Source organism: Nomascus leucogenys, chromosome 17 (genome assembly GCF_006542625.1).
Source record: "Nomascus leucogenys isolate Asia chromosome 17, Asia_NLE_v1, whole genome shotgun sequence".
NCBI classification, from domain to species: domain Eukaryota; kingdom Metazoa; phylum Chordata; class Mammalia; order Primates; family Hylobatidae; genus Nomascus; species Nomascus leucogenys.
In genome coordinates this window covers 84,018,781-84,038,403 of record NC_044397.1, presented here as the reverse complement: position 1 = coordinate 84,038,403, position 19,623 = coordinate 84,018,781, and the positions used below count along the sequence as shown (strand labels likewise).

The window sequence follows — 19,623 nt, the reverse complement described above, 5'->3', positions numbered from 1 at the left end:
CCATTGTACTGTGTACTTGCGAGGTGTGTTTGTAGCCCTGAGATGCTGTATTTATAGAAGGGGTGCCAAGGCTTTAATGATGTGGGTTTGTATGTTGGTGTCCATGGTGGGCAGAGGGATGTGCTGTTGAATCTTCATTCATGGAGAACTTTCCAATCAGCTTCAATAAGTGCAGTGAGCTGAGAGTCTCCAGTTGCAGCACCATTAGGACCCACCTCAGCATGGAGCAGAACCCATGCTTTTCCAAGGAAGCCCCAGATAGTAATTAAGGACTCTGGGATCCAGGGCATGACCCTATCTGTCCAACATAAGCCATCCCCAACAGCATTTTTCTCTGGATTATGGGTCTGTTATCTCTGCCTGGTGGTCTTGGCCTGTCCCTGTCCAATCCTCCTTCCTTCCTTCTTTTCTTTCACAAGTGTTGGATCCGCATCCTGGTCTGAAGACTTTTTCTGCTACCAGTGTCATCTGCTTCCTTCCTTTCTGGTCTTTCACATGCATTACCCCACTCCCTCCAATAAAATGATGGACTCCTAACTCCATCTAAGTCTCAGCTTCCCAGAAGATCTAATTCCCATAATGTACAGAATGGCATTTTTTGTTTGTTTGTTTGTTTGTTTGTTTTGAGACACAGTCTCACTCTGTTGCCCAGGCTGGAATGCAGTGGCACTATCTCGGCTCACTGCAACCTCCACCTCCCGAGTTCAAGTGATTCTCATGCCTCAGCCTCCCGAGTAGCTGGTATTACAGGGATGCACCACCATGCCTGGCTAATTGTTTTTCTATTTTTAGTAGAGACGGGGTTTCCCTGTGTTGGCCAGGCTGGTCTCGAACTCCTGGCCTCAAGTGATCTGCCCACCTTGGCCTCCCAAAGTCCTGGGATTATAGGCGTGAGCCACCATGCCTGGCCGCATTTATTGTTTATTACACACACAGTCTCAAAACTCTTTTCTGATTTTCTAAGTACCTCCTACTGTGTGGCTCTTGATCAGAGGCAAGGCTTTGCCTCCCACTACAACAGCTGAAGGAGGTATTCATTCTTCCTCACCTCACCTTGAACCCTAAGGCTTTAACATGTGGCTAGATATCTGGAACTCTTAATCACGAGGATGTGAGACAAAAACACAGACACAATCAGGAAATTGTCTGTAGTGGCATCAGTGGATCTAGAGTCCCACGGCAGTACCCAGGGGGTGGGTCAGGTGTTCAGTACCCGGGAGATGGGTGGTGTGGCAGCAGGTCCTACTGGATAGCTTTGAACATTCCCTTGGCTGGTGGTCCCCCACCATAGCCTCTTTTTCCTACCCGTATTTTTACCCTATTTTTCCAGAATTGCTGTTAATTTTGTGAGCTAAACAATCACCTTCCAGCAGCTAACAGCCTTTCTATTTCAAATAACCAAAGTCACTTTATATTGCTTAAAAATAGGAACCCTGGCCAGGCGCAGTGGCTCAAGCCTGTAATCCCAGCACTTCAGGAGTCTGAGATGAGTGGATCACCTGAGGTCAGGAGATAGAGACCAGCCTGGCCAACATGGTGAAATCCTGTTTCTACTAAAAATACAAAAATTAGCTAGGCGAGATTGCGCGTGCCTGTAATCCCAGCTACTTCTGGGAGCTGAGGCAGGAAAATCACTTGAACCTGGGAGGCAGAGGTTGCAGTGAGCCGAGATCATGCCACTACACTCCAGCCTGGGTGAGAGAATGAGACTCTGTCTCAAAAAAAGAAAAAAAAAAGGAACCCTGACTGTTACGGGTCCTAAGGTTCCCTGGAGGTGACAGATTGAAGAAGAGGTGATCAAAGATGAGGTCCTATCCTTGGACTCCTGCCTGAACTGCCTCTTTCTCTCACACCCTATATACAATACCGTAGCAAACCCCACCATCTCAGGCAGTGAAACAGATTTCAAATCTACCACCTCCTGCCCTGCTTCACTGCTGCTGCTGGATCTGAGTCAACATCACCAGTTGCAGTAGTCTGCTAATAGGTCTTGGCTTTTGTATCCATCATATGATAGCTAGTGTGAGCCCTGTAAAATATGTCTGTACATGTCATCCTCTGCTCACCATCCCTCCAAATACCTCAATCACTCTCAGGGTAAAAGCCAAAACCTCACCTTGGCCCGCCAGACCCCACACAGTCTGGCCCCCATCGCCTCCCTGGCCTCGTTTCCTTCACTCCTACTCTGTCTTCCTCCTCCATGCCAGCTACACCTGCTTCCTGTGGATTCCTGGATGCGCACAGCCTCCTGCCTTAGGACTCTGCTGGCTTGTTTGTTGGTTTGTTTTTTGAGACAGAGTCTCACACTGTCACCTGGGCTAGAGTGTAATGACACAATCTCAGCTCACTGCAACCTCTGCTTCAAGCAATTCTCTGTCTCAGCCTCCCGAGTAGCTGGGATTACAGGCACCTGCCAGCACGCCCAGCTAATTTTTGTATTTTTAGTAGAGACAGGCTTTTCACCATATTAGCCAGGCTGGTCTCAAACTCTTGACCTCAGGCGATCCGACCGCCTGGGCCTCCCGAAGTGCTGGGATTACAGGGATGAGCCACCACGCCCGGCCACTGCTGTTGGGTAATCATTCTTCCAGGAACACTCCCTTCCCAGATACCTTCACAGCTTGCTGCTCCACCACCTTGTGAAACCACCCCTAACCATCCATTTACAATTCCAATCACAGAATGCATATCCCACTTACCAGCCTTGCTTTTCTAATGCAGTACGTCATTTGCATATTTATTTCATGTATGCTTTATTGTCCACCTTCCTTACTAGCATGTAAGCTCCTTGAAGGCAGGAGTTTTTGTCTGTTTTGCTTACTGATGGGTCCCAAGTCCCTGAAGACTACACTGGCACTTGTTGGGTATTCAGTAAATATTGGCTGAATAAATGAAAAAGAGGGAATGTTTTTGTCAGTTAATGGAGTTTGGAAAGGGAATGATAGAAGCTGGGGATAACTGAGCTATCCTCAAAAATGGAGTGGGGAGGCCAAGCATGGTGGCTCACGCCTGTAATCCCAGCACTTTGGGAGGCCAAGGTGGGTGGATCGCTTGAGGTCAGGATTTCAAGACCAACCTAAGCAACATGGCAAAAACCCATCTCTACTAAAATTACAAAAATTAGCCAGGTACAGTGGCACGTGCCTGTAATCTCAGCTACTCAGGAGCCTGAGGCATGAAAATCGCTTGAACCCAGGAGGCAGAGGTTGCAGTTAGCCTAGATGGTGCCACTGCACTCCAGCCTGGGCCACAGAGTGAGACTCCATCCAAAGCAAACAAACAGACTGGGGAGTATTTGGAATTGGGAGTTGTGCTGAGAGGAAACAAGAAGGAAGATTAGAAGAAGAGATGATGGCGGAGAAAGGTAATGAGTCAGCAAGATGGGTGAGGATGGGGCATTTTACCCAGGGGAAGTCACTGGAGGGGAGTTGGCAGAAACTATAACTAATAACAAGTCAAGAAAGACATTTCAAGCTGTTGGCTGTGCCCTACATCGCTGTCACACACAATACACAATAAACTTCCTACGCTCAACAGACGAGGTCTTTGTTCACTTTTCGGGGGCTGGTGGGTAAAGATGAGAGCCAAGGAGAAAGGATTTTAGACTACATTTAGGTCAAAATCAGAGCACACACAAAAAGGGGCAACATGAAAACACAGGGACTACAGAAAGAATTAGCCAGAAACCTAAGCAACGGTGACCATGTGACTATGAAACCTGCAGGCAGAGGTGCAAATCTTGCACAGGGCGTTGCTCTTCTATGGGAGGGGAAGACACGCAGCTGTACATTCTCAGGTGACCCTGGCTGACTCTGTAATCATAGTGCCTCCTCTTAGGGATGCTTGAGGATTAGTAAGATGAGGAAGAGGGGGTGCTTCTGAACACGAGAGGAGAGCTGCGTTCTTCACCGCTTCCTCCTTGCCCCGCAGGAGGTGGCACTCAGCAGGCCACAAGACAGAGCTCATAGGTCGGGGGGATATTGCCAAAGCCTGAGAGCTTGGGGGTGACATCGATGTCCACAGGCGGCACCAGCGAGCGTAGAGAGAAGTTCTGAAGGGTGGAGGTGAAGTAGAGAAAGAGTTCCATGCGGCCCATGGCCTCGCCCAGGCAGATGCGCTTTCCTGCAGGCACAGGGGAGGGCAGAAGGAAGGGTCGCACCTGCACATGTCATGGGGGTGTCGGGGGTGTCTGGACTGACCACCCCACTGAGCCTCAGCTGCCTCATCAGCACCTCAGGGCTCATGACAGTGACTGCTTTATAAAGGGGTGTTACACAGGCTTAGTGGGTACCCATAGTTAGTGCTCAGCTAGGACCTGCTACTTCTCTGATGGCTGGGATTCCATCCCGTTCCAAGAGGGAATGGTTCTATAGGGTCCATGAGTTTCAAGGTTGTGTTCATTTCAGTTACTCAAGGGTTTGTCAAATGCCTATTAGGTGCCAGACACTGGTGACGAATAAAAGTGAAAACTCACCCTTAATAACACTTACTGTTTATAAGCCACTCTTGCAATTGTTTGGAGGGATTAATCCCTGTTTCACAGATGGGAGCTGAAGTGACTCACCCAAGGCCCCACCACTTCTAAATGATGGAGTGGAGTCCAGATTCCCAACCACCGCCCTGACTCCAGGTTCCAAATGGCATACACTTTTTGTTGTTGTTTTTTGTTTGTTTGAGACAGGGTTTTACTCTGTCACCCAGGCTGGAGTGCAGTGGCATGATCTCGGCTCACTGCAACCTCCACCTCCCGGGTTCAAGTGATTTTTGTGCCTCAGCCTCCCGAGTAGCTGGGATTACAGGTGCCCGCCACCACGCCTGGCTAATTTTTGTATTTTTAGTAGAGACAGGGTTTCACCATGTTGGCCAGGCTGGTCTCGAACTCCTGACCTCAAGTGATCCACCTGCCTTGGCCTCCCAAAGTGCTGGGATTACAGGTGTGAGCCACTGTGCCCCGCCAACATACACTTAAAGTGTTGCTGCATAAAGATTTTATGCCGTGAGTAGGCAAATGACTGTCTGTTGGGCAGATTTGCCCTGCTGCTTATGTTCATACAGCCTGCAAACTAGGAATGCTTTTGGCATTTTAAAATGGTTGGGGAAAAAAGACTCTTTTGTGATATATGAAGATAAAAACAAAATTCAAATTTCAGTGTCCGTAAACAGTTTTTCAGGCTCACACACACACTTATTCATTTACATATTGTCTATGGCTCCTTTCGTAGATCAGTGACAAAGGTTCAGAGACTACCTGGCTGGAAAAATAGAAAATATGTCTTATTTTGTTCTTAACAGCCAGTTGGTTTATGCCCTGTTTAGTGCTATTAGCATCCTAACTTTTTTCCTAATTATCAGAGTCAATCGCCCTAATATTTACTAATTCTGGGATTCTAAAACTTTATGGTTCTATGATATAACCTTCAAATTCACATTGTGACTTGAACTGCAAATACAGACCAGTGGCTGGGGGGTGGATTTAGCACATGCCTGGGGGAAGTCAGACGGGAGAAACCTACCAGAGGAAAAAGGCACAAAGGCTTCATTCTTCTTGAAGCGGCCCTGCTCATCCAGAAAGTGCTGGGGATAGAAGGCATCTGGGTAGCGGAAGTATTTGGGGTCTTTGAGGACAGAGCCAAGCACGGGAAATACGTCTGTGCTCTGGGGTGAAAATGGGGGCAGTTAGGAGAAATCAGTGTTGGGCTACACGGATAGGGAACCAGGGAGATAGAGGAGTGCAGTGGAAGGGAGGCAATGAGGGTGCAACCCCATCTTGGGCAGAAGGTAACCTCGAAACTGAGTGTCCCGGATGACGTTGTGGGGGACACCCATCGGTACAATGTCTACCAGTCTCTGTATTTCATGGATGACGGCATCTGTGTAGGGCATCTTGACCCGGTCATCCACCCTTGGGAGCCGGTGTGGTCCAATCACCTGGTTAATCTCTTCGTGGATCTTAGCTGGAAGGGGCCAGAAAATATAGCGGAGAATGGCACAAAATAAAACAAAACAAAACAAAACAAAAGCAGGTGTTTTTGTTAGGAAAGCCAGGGCAAATCATGCATTCTAAGTTCCAGCAGAAAGAGATCTCAGATGCAAGCCATGCATGTTTGGTTGCTTCTTTTTTTTTTTTTGACAGCCTGTCACACAAGCTGGAGTGCAATGGCACGATCTCAGCTCACTGCAACCTCCACCTCCCGGGTTCAAGTGATTCTCTTGCCTCAGCCTCCAGAGTAACTGGGATTACAGGCACCTGCCACCGGCCTGGTTAAGTTTTGTATTTTTAATAGAGACAGGGTTTCACCATGTTGGTCAAGCTGGTCTCGAACTCCTCACCTCGTGATCCACCCACATCGGCCTCCCAAAGTGCTGGGATTATAGGCGTGAGCCACCACACCAGGCCTGTTTGGTCGCTTCTTTAACTTAACAACTGACACACTGGTGGTGTTCAATTACTCATCAGACATCAGGAGACAGGCAGCTTGGAGTCTTGAACGCTGCCAGGACATTTGGTCTTTACTTAAAAGCACCAAAAAGCCATGGTCCCAGCTTGGCTCTCGTACATGGGTTTTTTACAGAATGGGAAAGAGGCATGCTAGGTGACTAGGACAGGATTGACACAAATGACAAGCAGTTATGTGACTGATTAAGATCACCACTGGTGGAGTTACTCCTCTTTATGCTTTAGGGATGAGTGACTTCACCTTCTGAACTTATGTTTCATCATCTTCAAAATGAGTGTGATGTTTGGACAAGGTCATAGAGTTGTAAATATTACATAAAGTCTGGTATGCAAGGAACTAGGACAGTGCTTGGCACATAGAAGCATCCAATAAATGTTTGATTTTCTTTTCTTTTTCTTTTTTCTTTTTTTTTTTTTTTTTTTTTTTTTTGAGACGAAGTCTTTCTCTGTACCCCAGGCTGGAGTGCAGTGGTGCAATCTTGGCAATCTTGGCTCACTGCAACCTCTGCCTCCTGGGATCAAACGACTCTCGTGCCTCAGTCTCCCAAGTAGCTGGGATTACAGGTGTGCACTACCACGCCTGGCTAATTTTTGCATTTTTAGTAGAGAAAGGGTTTCACCATATTGGCCAGGCTAGTCTTGAAGTCCTGGCTTCAAGCAATTTGCCCATCTCTGCCTCCCAAAGTGCTGGGATTACAGGCGTGAGCCACTGCACCCGGCCTGATTATTTAGACCAGTGAAAGGCAACTCAGACAATGGAGGTGACACTAGAAACGTTTGAGTGGAAGTGTGTTAGTGTCTCTCATCTGCACCAGGAGAAATCCTTTGGCTTGTTTTGAATTGCATTATTAAGGAGAGGGGCCAAAATTGGGAATTTTCCTTAAGCAAGTAGTGAGTTCCTCATTACTAAAGTTACCCAAATGGACCAGATCAGAAGTTTTTGGAGACGGATTCTATCTAACTTTGGCAGGGCAGTTGGCTCAATAATGGCCAGCAAAGATAACCACCTCCAGGTCTCTAAAACCTAATGCCTGGAAGGCTATGTATGTATATAAGGGTAACAAAAACACAAGAGAGACTTTGAAAATGCCAGTAAATTAAGAATCTTGAGACGAAAAGATTAGCCTGGGTTGTCGAGATTGGCCCTCAATATAATATCGTGTGTCTGTATAAGAGAGAGGCAGGAGAGGCCGGGCGCGGTGGCTCAAGCCTGTAATCCCAGCACTTTGGGAGGCCGAGGCGGGTGGATCACGAGGTCAGGAGATCGAGACCATCCTGGCTAACACAGTGAAACCCGTCTCTACTAAAAATACAAAAATAGCCGGGTGTTGGCGGCGCCTGTAGTCCAGCTACTCGGGAGGCTGAGGCAGGAGAATGGCGTGAACCGGGAGGCGGAGCTTGCAGTGAGCCGAGATCGCGCCACTGCACTCCAGCCTGGGCACAGAGCAAGACTCCGTCTCAAAAAAAAAAAAAAAAAAAAAAAAAAAAGAGAGAGGAGAATCAGAGTTAGAAAAAAAAAAAATGTGAGGCTAGGCGCAGTGGCTCACACCTGTAATTCCATCATTTTGGGAGGCCAAGGCAGGTGGATTACCTGAGGTCAGGAGTTTGAGACCAGCCTGGCCAACATGGTGAAACCCTGTCTCTACTAAAAATACAAAATTAGCTGGGTGTGGTGGCACACGCCTGTAATCCCAGCTACTCAGGAGGCTGAGGCAAGAGAATCGCTTGAACCCAGGAGGCAGAGGTTGCATGAGCTGAGATCACGCCACTGCACCGCAGCCTGGGCAACAGAGGAAGACTCTGTCTCCAAAATAAAGAAAAAGAATAAAAGATGCGATGCCAGAGGCAAACAGAGGTTTGAAGAAGCTACGCTGCTGGCTTTGAAGATGGAGAACAGGGTAGTGAACCCAGGATTACAAGGAGTACAGCTTTAACACCCAGAAAAGGCAGAAAATCAGATGGTCCATTGGTGTCAGCTAGTGAAAGCCTGTTTGAACTTCTGAAATTCGGAACAGAAGGAAAATACATTTGTGTTGTTTTAGACGACTAAGTTCCTGGTAATTTGTTACAGCAGCCACAGGCCACAGACACCAAGTAGAAGATTAAGTTAAATGACCCCCCAAAGTCGGGGATTTTGTGTTTCCACGTCCTGAAGTTCTAAAGGGTGAAGAGTCATGAGGATTCAGTATCATCATCCATATAAAATAATTAGCACAATGCCTGGCATACAGTAAGCACTCAAGAAAAGCTAGCTGAACTTAATCATTATTTTTTATTATTATTACTTAAATGTGTTGATGTTAGAGGCTCACATATTTGGGGAAAAGTGGGATAAGGGACACATTATAAAAGTTCCTGAATTCTGTCTAGCTCTACCGATAATTCCATTTGAGCAATTTAAAAAATCCTTCCCGGCTGGGCGCGGTGGCTCACGCCTGTAATCCCAGCACTTTGGGAGGCTGAGGTAGGCAGATCATGAGGTCAGGAGTTGGTCAACATGGCGAAACTCCGTCTCTACTAAAAATACAACAATTAGCCGGACGTGGTGGCAGGTGCCTGTAATCCCAGCTACTCAGGAGGCTGAGGCAGGAGAATCGCTAGAACCCGGGAGGTGGAGGTTGCAGTGAGCTGAGATCGTGCCATTGCACTCCAGCCTGGGCAAGAAGAGCACGACTCTGTCTCAAAACAAAACAAAACAAAACAAAACAAAACAAAATCCTTCCCTTGCCCTCACCTACACCTTCTGTAAAACAAGATCAGTAGATCTGGGAAGAATTTGTCTAGAAAAATGCACGTATTCACGAATACACAATTTTATGAAAATTTCTGGGGTACATGGGCATTTGAAGCTTTTATATAGACCTGTTAATCACCCATGTAGACCAGGCAAGGCGCCTCAGGTGTAGAGAAAATGTGTCTCTATTTCTACCTCTTATGTAATTTTCTCTGTTTTTTTTTTCTTTTTTCAGCCTCTCTGTCTTTTCTCTATAGATCCCAGTGTTTCTAGACCTTATTTTTTGGTGGAACTGAACTCCTTCAAAAACGCAATGAAATGAGTATAGAGTTTAACATTTGCAAGATAAAAAAAGTCAAAAGATTTTTTTCACGACATGAATATACTTAACACTACTGAACTGGACACTTAAAATGGTGAATATGGTAAATTTTATGTTATGTATTTTTTGGCCACAATACAGATATACAAATGTAATGAAATTTGAGCCTGTCTTCAAGAAAAGTTACAAAGTCACATGTCACCAAAATCTGTGTAGGATATCAAGAGCTCACAGACCCCCCGCCAAGATCCACTGATGAAAGTTTCTAGATAAGTGGTCTCTAAGGGTCTTCCATGTTGATTGTTTTGTTGTTGTTGTTGTTGTTTTAACAGACAGAGTCTCACTGTGTCTCCCATACTGAAGTGCAGTGGCATGATCATAGCTTACTGCAGCCTTGAACTCCTGGGCTCAAGCAACCTCCAGCCTCAGCCCCACAAGCAGCTGACACTACAGGCATGTGCCACCATGCCCAGCTCATGTAAACTCTTTTTTCTTTTTTCTTTTTTTTTTTTTTTTGAGACGGAGTCTCACTCTGTCGCCCAAGCTGGAGTGCAGTGACGCAATCTCCGCTCACTGCAAGCTCCACCTCCCAGGTTCACGCCATTCTCCTGTCTCAGCCTCCCGAGTAGCTGGGACTACAGGTGCCCGCCACCACGCCCAGCTAATTTTTTTGTATTTTTAGTGGAGACGGGGTTTCACCATGTTAGCCAGGATGGTCTCGATCTCCTGACCTCATGATCCGCCCACCTTGGCCTCCCAAAATGCTGAGATTACAGGCGTGATCATGTAAACTCTTAATATGGAAGTTGGCCAGAAATCTCAGTGGATTCTTAATATTTTCCCTCTTCTTCCATTCCAGAGCTTTCTCGCACCAAGGCCCATCTTCTCATGACTGAGAGCTCCATAACCACCCAGTCACTTAGTGGCCCTCCCCTTGTGGCCCCCATACCCTTGGTCTTCCGGAACTCCTCCAGTAGGTAGCTGGCCTCCTCCTAAATTTGCTCCTCAATGCTCCGCTTTCCCATCCCGAAGTCCCGAAGGATGGTCAGGGAGAAGCGTCGGAGAATCCTCCATTGTTCTCCATTGGCCAGAGCTACACCTGCCAAGATCTCAGTCTCAGGCTTCTGCCTCCCTCCCCTTGCCATGTTGAACTCTGTGCTAGGCAGTGATGGGGAAAGATTATGAAAGCTCTAGACTCTGCTGTCCAGGAAGCCATCCTCAACCTTCAAGGCTCAATCAAGAGAGTAAGGTTCCCTCTCTGCAGGATCCTCGGGAAAGAAAAAAAAAAAAAAGTCCAGACTGAGATGCAGGAAAAGGGAATCAGTGCAGGAATGATAGGGGAGATCAAAGAGTGTTTCTTACAGGAAGCAGAGGTGGAACTGGATAAATAAAAAAATAACTGAGTGAATAACAGTTGGAGAGTGGATAGAGAGATTGATAGATGTATGAATGATGAAAGCATTAATGAATGGATGGAATGATGTATAGATGAATAAATAGAAAGTTAATTGACAGATGTATAAATAATACAGTGAAAGATATTTTTATAGAAAGAATAATGAATGGATTTTCTGATGAATATGGATCAATGGACAGAAGGAAGAAAAGGTAATAGATAGATAGATAGATAGATAGATAGATAGATAGATAGATAGATGATAGATAGATAGACAGAATGTGGTGAGCCTGCTTGGAATTGAAGGATGTGGGCAGTTAGAGATGGATGCATGAGAGAAAGAGATCTACCTAAGTGAAGGAGGGAGAGACCTATGGGTTAGGTATGTGTATGAGTATAGGAAGATGAGAAATAAGGTTAGCTATGAGGGGTATGAGGGTTGGCTGTGGGTGCATAAAGAATATCACTAATCCCCCGGGCTCAGTGGCTCACACCTGTAATTCCAGCACTTTGGGAGGCTGAGGCGGGTGGATCACCTGAGGATGGGAGTTTGAGACCAGCCTGACCAACATGGAGAAATCCCATCTCTACTTAAAATACAAAATTAGCCGGGTGTGGTGGCACATGCCTGTAATCCCAACTACTCTGGAGGCTGAGGCAGGAGAATGGCTTAAACCCAGGAGGCAGAGGTTGTGGTGAGCCAAGATCATGCCATTGCACTCCAGCCTGGGTAACAAGAGTGAAACTCTGTCTAAAAAAAAAAAAATATATATATATATATATATATATAAAAATATATAATAAATATAAAAAAATATATATATACATATATATATATAAACATATATATATATATATAATGTATCACTAATCCATTAAAAATAAAAGCAGAAATAACACAGAAAACAGTTTAGAGTCAGATGACATAGGCTCAAAATAAAATTATCCTACCACTTACTGTGTAACATTAACCTTGCTTTTTCTTTTCTTTTCTTTTTTTTTTTTTTTTGAGACAGAGTTTCACTCTTGTTGCCCAAGCTGGTGTACAATGGTGCAATCTCAGCTCACTATAACCTCCGCCTCCAGAGTTCAAGCAATTCTCCTGCCTCAGCCTCCCAAGCAGCTAGGATTACAGGTGCCCACCACTATGCCCAGCTAATTTTTATTTTTAGTTTTTAGTAGAAATCAGGTTTCACCATGTTGGCCAGGCTGGTCTCAAACTCCTGACCTCAGGTGACCCGCCCGCCTCAGCCTCCCAAAGTGCTGGGATTGCAGGCGTGAGCCACCGTGCCTGGCCTATCTTAGCTTTTTCATTGACAGCATTAGTATAATGTTAACAGTTCTCCTAAGGGAGTCAGTGCAATAAGCCATGTAGACTACTTACCAAAGAACCTGGCACATAGGGAGTGCATTGAGGTCATTTCTGGTTTTATTGATTTTGTTGTTGTTGCTACCTACCATGACCTTGGAAGTTTCGCTCTATGGAAGCCAGTTCTCCACGGCCACTGAACTCATCCGCTTGGTCTACCAAGGCTTCCTTCACTGCTTCGTGTCCACATAAAACTACCACTGGCCAGGACCCATGTACACAGTGAACACAGGGCCGTATTTCTCCCTGAGCTTGGAGTGAAGGAAAATACAGCAGGAGGGGCTGATTGGAGTACCAAGCATAGGCCAGTTGAGGATTTTAGAGGATGGCGATTTCAGAGGGATATAAACATGGTACTAAGGAACCAAGGTAAATCTGGGCTTGGAAGGAATACTGGGAAAGAGGCGCGGAAGTCTTGGCTTCTGTCATCCTCGGCAAAAGCTCATCCCTCCCCACAAGGGTTACTGTCTGCATCTCTAAAATTATGGACCTGGATTCAATAAATTCCAAGATTCATACTTCTCCCTCTGAAATGTTAAATTTCTAGAATCTTAAGACTTCATGATACCAAGTCTCAAAGTGCTAAGACAAGCTGAGTCAAAGAATCTTTGTGTTTAAAAATATAATGTACTGTGATTCCAGAGTCCTGAGATCATGAAAATCTTATGTCAATGCACTGAGAATGTGTGTTTCCAACATTTTAGGATTCTGGAATTTCCGAATTCTAAGATTTGCAAAGTCTGTGTTTCTGAGAGTCTATCTTTTAGAAGTCATAAGGTTCTATGTGAATCTGGCTATAGGATTAGTTGCTTTTAGCCCTATTAAAGGAGACGGACAGACTCACCTTCATGAAAGACTGAAACTTAGCATCAGTTCAAACTTGCAGCAGGTTCCCCAGGAAAGGAATTGGTGTAGGACACGGGGGCAGCTTTCCTGCCTTATCCATTCATTTCCAGGCAATGAGGATGAGTAGGCAAGACAAGCGGAGTGCCAGAAAGGTGGTGACAGCCCCTCCCAGCTCCATGGTGCCAGGTCAACATGTTCTGTCCTGGGCACCAGATCCTGCCTAAGTAGGTCCTGGGAGATCAGATTATACCGAAATCTGAATACCCTGGGATTCAAGTTTTCCGGGTTTGAGTGTCATCGGGGAAGAGATTGCTTTATATGGGGGGTGGTTATATAACCTATAATCTCCCACCTGAATAAAGGTAAATTGAATTCACACAGGGAAATCCTTAACCTTTAAGTTAAGTGACTTAAATCAAGTCACTCAACCTCTGGGACTTGTTTCCCCATCTATCAAATAGGGAAACCATGTTGTTGTTGTTTTTATTGTTTTATTTTTTGAGGCAGATTCTCACTCTGTCACCCAGGCTTGAGTGTAGTGGTGTAATCTTATTTCAACTTCTGCCTCCAGGATTCAAGCGATTCTCATGCCTCAGCCTCCCAAGTAGCTAGGACTACAGGTGCACACCACCATGCCCAGATAATTTTTGCATTTTTCTAGAGATGTGGTTTCACCATGTTGGCCAGGCTGGTCTCGAACTCCTGGCCTCAAGTGATCCACCCCCCCCTCAGCCTCTTAAAGTGCTGGAATTACGGGCGTGAGCCACTGCAGCTGGCAGACCATGTTGTTTTAGAAAGTCTTGATAGACAACAAGGAAAACTCTTTGTTCATTACTTAATTAAGGATAAACCTTATTAAAGTTATTAAATTTTTTTAATTGACACATAATAATTGTACATATTTGTGGGGTACAGTGTGATGTTTTGATATGTGTATGCAATGTATAACAATCAAATTCAGGTAATTATTATATCCATTACTGAGACATTTATCATTTCTTTGTGGTAAGAACATTCAAAATCCTCTCTTCTAACTATTTTGAAATATGCAATGTATTATCGTTAACTACAGCCACCCTACTGTATAATGGAACACTAGAATGTTAATAAGGAAAATAAGCTGAAGATTTAGAAAACAAGAGAAATAAATCAATTGAAAGGGTTTTGTTCAAAAAGTTCTTGTTTTCTACTCAAGATGTTAAATAACAATAATCAAAGATTACCTGTGTTGGTGTATCAAAACTTTGCTGTATCAAATTAAAAAAGGAAAAAAAGAACTTTGCTGTAGTGTGTGTGTGTGTGTGTGTGTGTGTGTTTTGAAAGTCTAAGGTGTAGAGATCACCTCTGAACCCCAGTCTCTGGAGGAGAACATCTCTTCCAGTGCAATTAGTGATTGCGCTCCTTAATAATCTAAAAAGTGATTCACTACCTTTTCCGCACCAAATATTTTCAAAGCCTTATTGTCCTGAAATGAACTTCCTGGATATTATATCCTACCCACATATACTATTTATCAAAATTCAATGTCCTTTTCACACGAGTGTATTCACAGACTTGGAAACAGAATCCCTCAAGGTATCTGTAAGTTTTGGGAATGGGGTTTGGCTGGCTGAACTGAGGCATCATGTGTCCAGAAGTGGTGGAAATTCTGGGAAAACTGAGTAACTCACACACAGTGCCACCTTCTGTCTCTTGGATCTGCTGCTAGAATGTCTTTCTTGGAGTAGAGACTCAGCTCAGCCCATCTCCTTTGACTCTCTTAGCTTTCACCTCCCCATCCCATTCTGATCCTCACCCACAGCATTTAACACCCATTCAGGGTGGTGGCGTGTGTGTGGTGATGGTGGTTGGTTGTGAGTCTGGTTTTCCTATTCAGACAGGAAGGGAGAGAGCAAATACTCTTAGAACAGAGCTCCCTTCACCATCCCACCTCCAGATAGGAAGCCAGGAGTGGAGGAACTTGAACTGAAAAGTAGAAGCAAGCTAAAGAAGAAAAATAATTGCAGAGGACTTGAGGCAGAGAAATTCAGAGCATGGCAGATTATGCCAGGTATTATGTGATGGAGACAGAAATCAAGACTGAGAGAAAATAGAGATGCATAGAAACAGAACCAGAGTGAGATCAAAATAGAGATGAGGACGGGCACAGTGACTCACACCTGTAATCCCAGCACTTTGGGAGGCCAAAGCAGGTGGATCACCTGAGGTCAAGAGTTCGAGATCAGCCTGGCCAACATGGTGAAACCCTGTCTCTACTAAAAATACATGCACACACACACACACACACACACACACACACACACACACACAATTAGCCAGGCATGGTGGTGGGTGCCTGTAATCCCAGCTACTCAGGAGACTGAGGCAGGAGAATTGCTTGAACCCGGGAGGTGGAGGTTGCAGTGAGCCAAGATCACGCCACTGCACTCCAGCCTGGGCAACAAGGGCGAGACTCTGTCTCAAAAACAAAACAAAGCAAACAAACAAAACAAAATTGAGATGAGAGAGAGAGAGAGATTCAGTGAGTCAAAGATAAATGTCAAGGAGGACACAGAGACAAAAGACAATTCAAAGAAACAGAGAGAGGTAGATAGAAGCAGAAAGAATAAAAGACAGGAAAAAAGTTTCAGTGAGAAGGAGACTGAGAAAGTGACATAGGGCTGAGAAGAGAATCAAGAGGAACCCAAAGAGTGAACGCACCCATGACTCAGAGAGAACTCCAACTAGACAAAAAGTTGGAGATGGAGATGAACAAAGAGAAAGGCAAAGAAACAAAGAGATACAGGGACAAGAGAGAAACCCAGGTCTGAGTGGGATAGAGAGAAGGAGATTTGTGCTCCAGAGGGTGTGTGCATGAAATGGAACCTGGGTCATTTTTTGCCTAGTCACATGCCCCTCTTTCTGGGACTAAGAAATGTGATGCTGCCAGAATATTTTTTTTTTTTTGAGATGGAGTCTTGCTCTGTTGCCCAGGCTAGAGTGCACTGGTGTGATCTTGGCTCACTGCAACCTCCACCCCCCGGGTTCATACTTTGTTTTGTTTTTATTTTTAATGTTTTTGATTTAAAATCGGGGTTATTGTTGCTGTTGTTGTTGATGATGTTTTGAGACGGAGTCTCACTCTGTCACCTAGGCTGGAGTGCAGTGGCGTGATCTCTGCTCACTGCAACCTCTGCCTCCCAGGTTCGAGTGGTTCTTCTGCCACAGCCTCCCCAGTAGCTGGGACTACAGGCGCACACCCAGCTAATATTTGTATTTTTAGTAGAGACAGGGTTTCACCGTGTTGGCCAGGATGGTCTTGATCTCCTGACCTCATGATCCACCCACCTCAGCCTCCCAAATTGCTGGGATTACAGGCGTGAACCACCGTTCCCCTCCGGCCTTAAATCTGTTTCAACTGGTATAAGTTATAGCTACTACTGCTTGCTGTTAGTTTTTGTTTGCATGGAATATCTTTTTCCATCTATGTACTTTCAGTCTATATGCGTCTTTACAGGTAAAATGAGTTTCTTATAGGCAGCATATAGTTGCATCATGTTTGTTTGTTTTTGTTTGTCTTGTTTTTGAGACAGAGTCTCTACTAAAAATACAAAACATTAGCCAGTCGTGGTGGCAGGCACCTGTAGTCCCAGCTACTCAGGAGGCTGAGGCAGGAGCATGCCATGAACCCGGGAGGTGGAGCTTGCAGTGAGCCGAGATTATGCCACTGCACTCCAGCCTGGGTGACAGAGCGAGATTCTGTATCAAAAAAAAAAAAAAAAAAAAAAGTTGTTCAGTCATGGTGGCTCATCCCGGTAATCCCAACGCTTTGGGTGGCTGAGGCAGATGGATCACCTGAGGTCAGGTGTTCAAGACCACCCTGGCCAACATGGAGAAACACGGTTTCTACAAAAATACAAAAATTAGCTGGGCATGATGGCGGGTGGCTGTAATCCCAGCACTTTGGGAGGCCGAGGCAGGCAGATCATGAGGTCAGGAGATCGAGGCCATCCTGGCTAATACGGTAAAACCCCGTCTCTACTAAAAATACAAAAAATTAGCCAGGCGTGGTGGTGGGCACCTGTAGTCCCAGCTACCTGGGAGGCTGAGGCAGGAGAATGGCATGAACCTGGGAGGTGGAGCTTGCAGTGAGCCAAGATTGTAGCATTCCACTCCAGCCTGGGCGACAGAGCAAGACTCCATCTCAAAAAAAAAAAAAAAAAAAAAAAAAAGATTGCACCATTGCATTCAGCCTGGGCGACAGAGCTGACTCCATCTCAAAAGAAAAAAAAAAAAAAAAATTGCACCATTGCATTCCAGCCTGGGCGACAGAGCAAGACTCCATCTCAAAAGAAAAAAAAAAAAAAAAAAGCTGTTCATCCCTGTCATGTATCCAACTTCTTTCCCATCTCTGAACTCTAAGTCCTGCCATTTTCCTGGTAGGGAGGAACTTCATGGCCATGGATGTGAGCTGTCCAAACACTCGGAAAAAAAGAATCTTGACTGTCTTCTCTTCTTTCACCTTCTTCACTCTATTTTCAGCCAACATGCCCACAGCCCCACTCCCCAAATCCTTGTCATCACTCTGAAATGTGAAACACAGACATTTCAATCTCTGACCACAATCACTAGTACCCCAACCCCCCCACTGCTTCATTGCCAACGACCTGAGGGGTATACTGACCCAAAGAGTGCAAACACTATAGAAGGTCAAGTCTCCCTCCTATTATAAGACTTTTTTTTCTAACATTTTGAAATCTTTTGTTACATGTTTACACGGAAGTATTTGAAGAAGCACAAGAGAGTACAAGCAGTTTTTCTAATGTTTCATAAAGAAAAACAGGTGGGGCCTGGCAGTCCAAAGTGGTGATTAACAGCATGAAACTTACATTCACAGCCAGGCATGGTAGCTCATGCCTGTAATCCCAGCACTTTGGGAGGCCGAAGTGGGCGGATCACCTGAGGTCAGGAGTTTGAGACCAGCCTGACAAACATGGTGAAACCCCGTGTCTACTAAAAATACAAAAATTAGCTGCGTGTGGTGGCCATAATCCCAGCTACTCGGGAGGCTGAGGCTGGAGAATCACTTGAACCCAGGAGGCAGAGGTTGCAGTGAGCCAAGATCGCGCCATTGCACTCGAGCCTGGGCAACAAGAGCGAAAGAGCAAAACTCCATCTCAAAAAAAAAAAAAAATTTACCATCACACAACACCATACTAAGGCTCTACACTCATTAGCTGTGAAATGCAGAAGCAAGTCACTTATGACCGACTTTGGGGGCCTTACCTAACTCATTTGCAAAATGGAGATGATAAAGCTAACCTCAGGCTTGCGATGAGGAGTTTAACTAAGATTATGCTCATAAACAGCTTCCTGCAGGTCTGGGGGTTTTTTCAAGCAGATAAATGGAACTGGGATAGGACTGTTTTAATCCAAACACAGAAGAGCACAGGAAAATATCAGATGTTCAAGTGTATGCAACATGGCCCACAAGTCTGCATACAGACACCAGAATGAACACATGAAAACATCCACATACTGGCCGGGCGCGGTGGCTCACACCTGTAATCCCAGCACTTTGGGAGTCCGAGGTGGGTGGATCACGAGGTCAGGAGATCGAGACCATCCTGGCTAACATGGTGAAACCCCATCTCTATTAAAAATACAAAAAATTAGCCGGGCATGGTGGCAGGCGCCTGTAGCCCCAGCCACTCAGGAGACTGAGGCAGGAGAATGGTGTAAACCTGGGAGGCAGAGCTTCCAGTGAGCCGAGATCATGCCACTGCCCTCCAGCCTGGGGACTGAGCGAGTCTCTGTCTCAAAAAAAAAAAAAAAAAAAAAGAAAAAACATCCACATACTTATATGTAGTCACCTAGTTGTGAATGCATACACACAAATATGAATATGCAGCATACATCTTGTTTTACACAGAAATGCACATCGTAGACACCCCTAAATCATGTGTGCACACATGCTGTATGCAGAGACAGACACAAAGATTGGCAAGCATTGAGAAACAGTGGCACACCCTGTCAGGCACACACACACATGTGCATGTGCAGACATAAGTTGGAATGGATACCCATTATTAAGCACAAACATACACCCCACAAAGCCTGGTGCACACATAAATTCATGTATCAACATTGACATACAGAAACATACATGCACATAGACACTACAAGCATGCACCCAGAATGACACACAGACAGTTGTATAAATGAGGATAAACATGGCAGAGGCATCCAGGAGAACTCACTGGACAAAATGGCACAAAATACAAAGATGCAGGAGCACACAGGGTGATTGAGGGGAACACCGACTTGCAGGGAAGGAGAAAGAGAAGACAGAAAGACAGGATGCAAGACAACGGTAGAGAGACAGGTGGGCAAAGTCCTGTGCAGGGCTCCAGGGCCAACCAGAATAACCTGAGAGTCTAATACTGCTCTGTCCTTCCACAGATACTGCCTAACTCAGCACCACACTCCAGGAGGCCATGAAGGATTAATTTCCTATTTA

At 45.3% G+C, this 19,623-nt stretch overlaps 1 protein-coding gene across 1 annotated transcript; it reads right to left on the bottom strand.

Moving 5' to 3' along the window:
• Positions 1–3,940: 3,940 nt before the first annotated feature.
• LOC105737783 (cytochrome P450 2G1) lies at positions 3,941–13,302 on the bottom strand. Its single transcript, XM_030795626.1, is given in 7 exon segments — positions 3,941–4,122; positions 5,514–5,653; positions 5,762–5,954; positions 10,463–10,612; positions 12,368–12,484; positions 12,487–12,529; positions 13,123–13,302. Coding segments are annotated over 7 exon segments (1,005 nt in total).
• Positions 13,303–19,623: the final 6,321 nt, after the last annotated feature.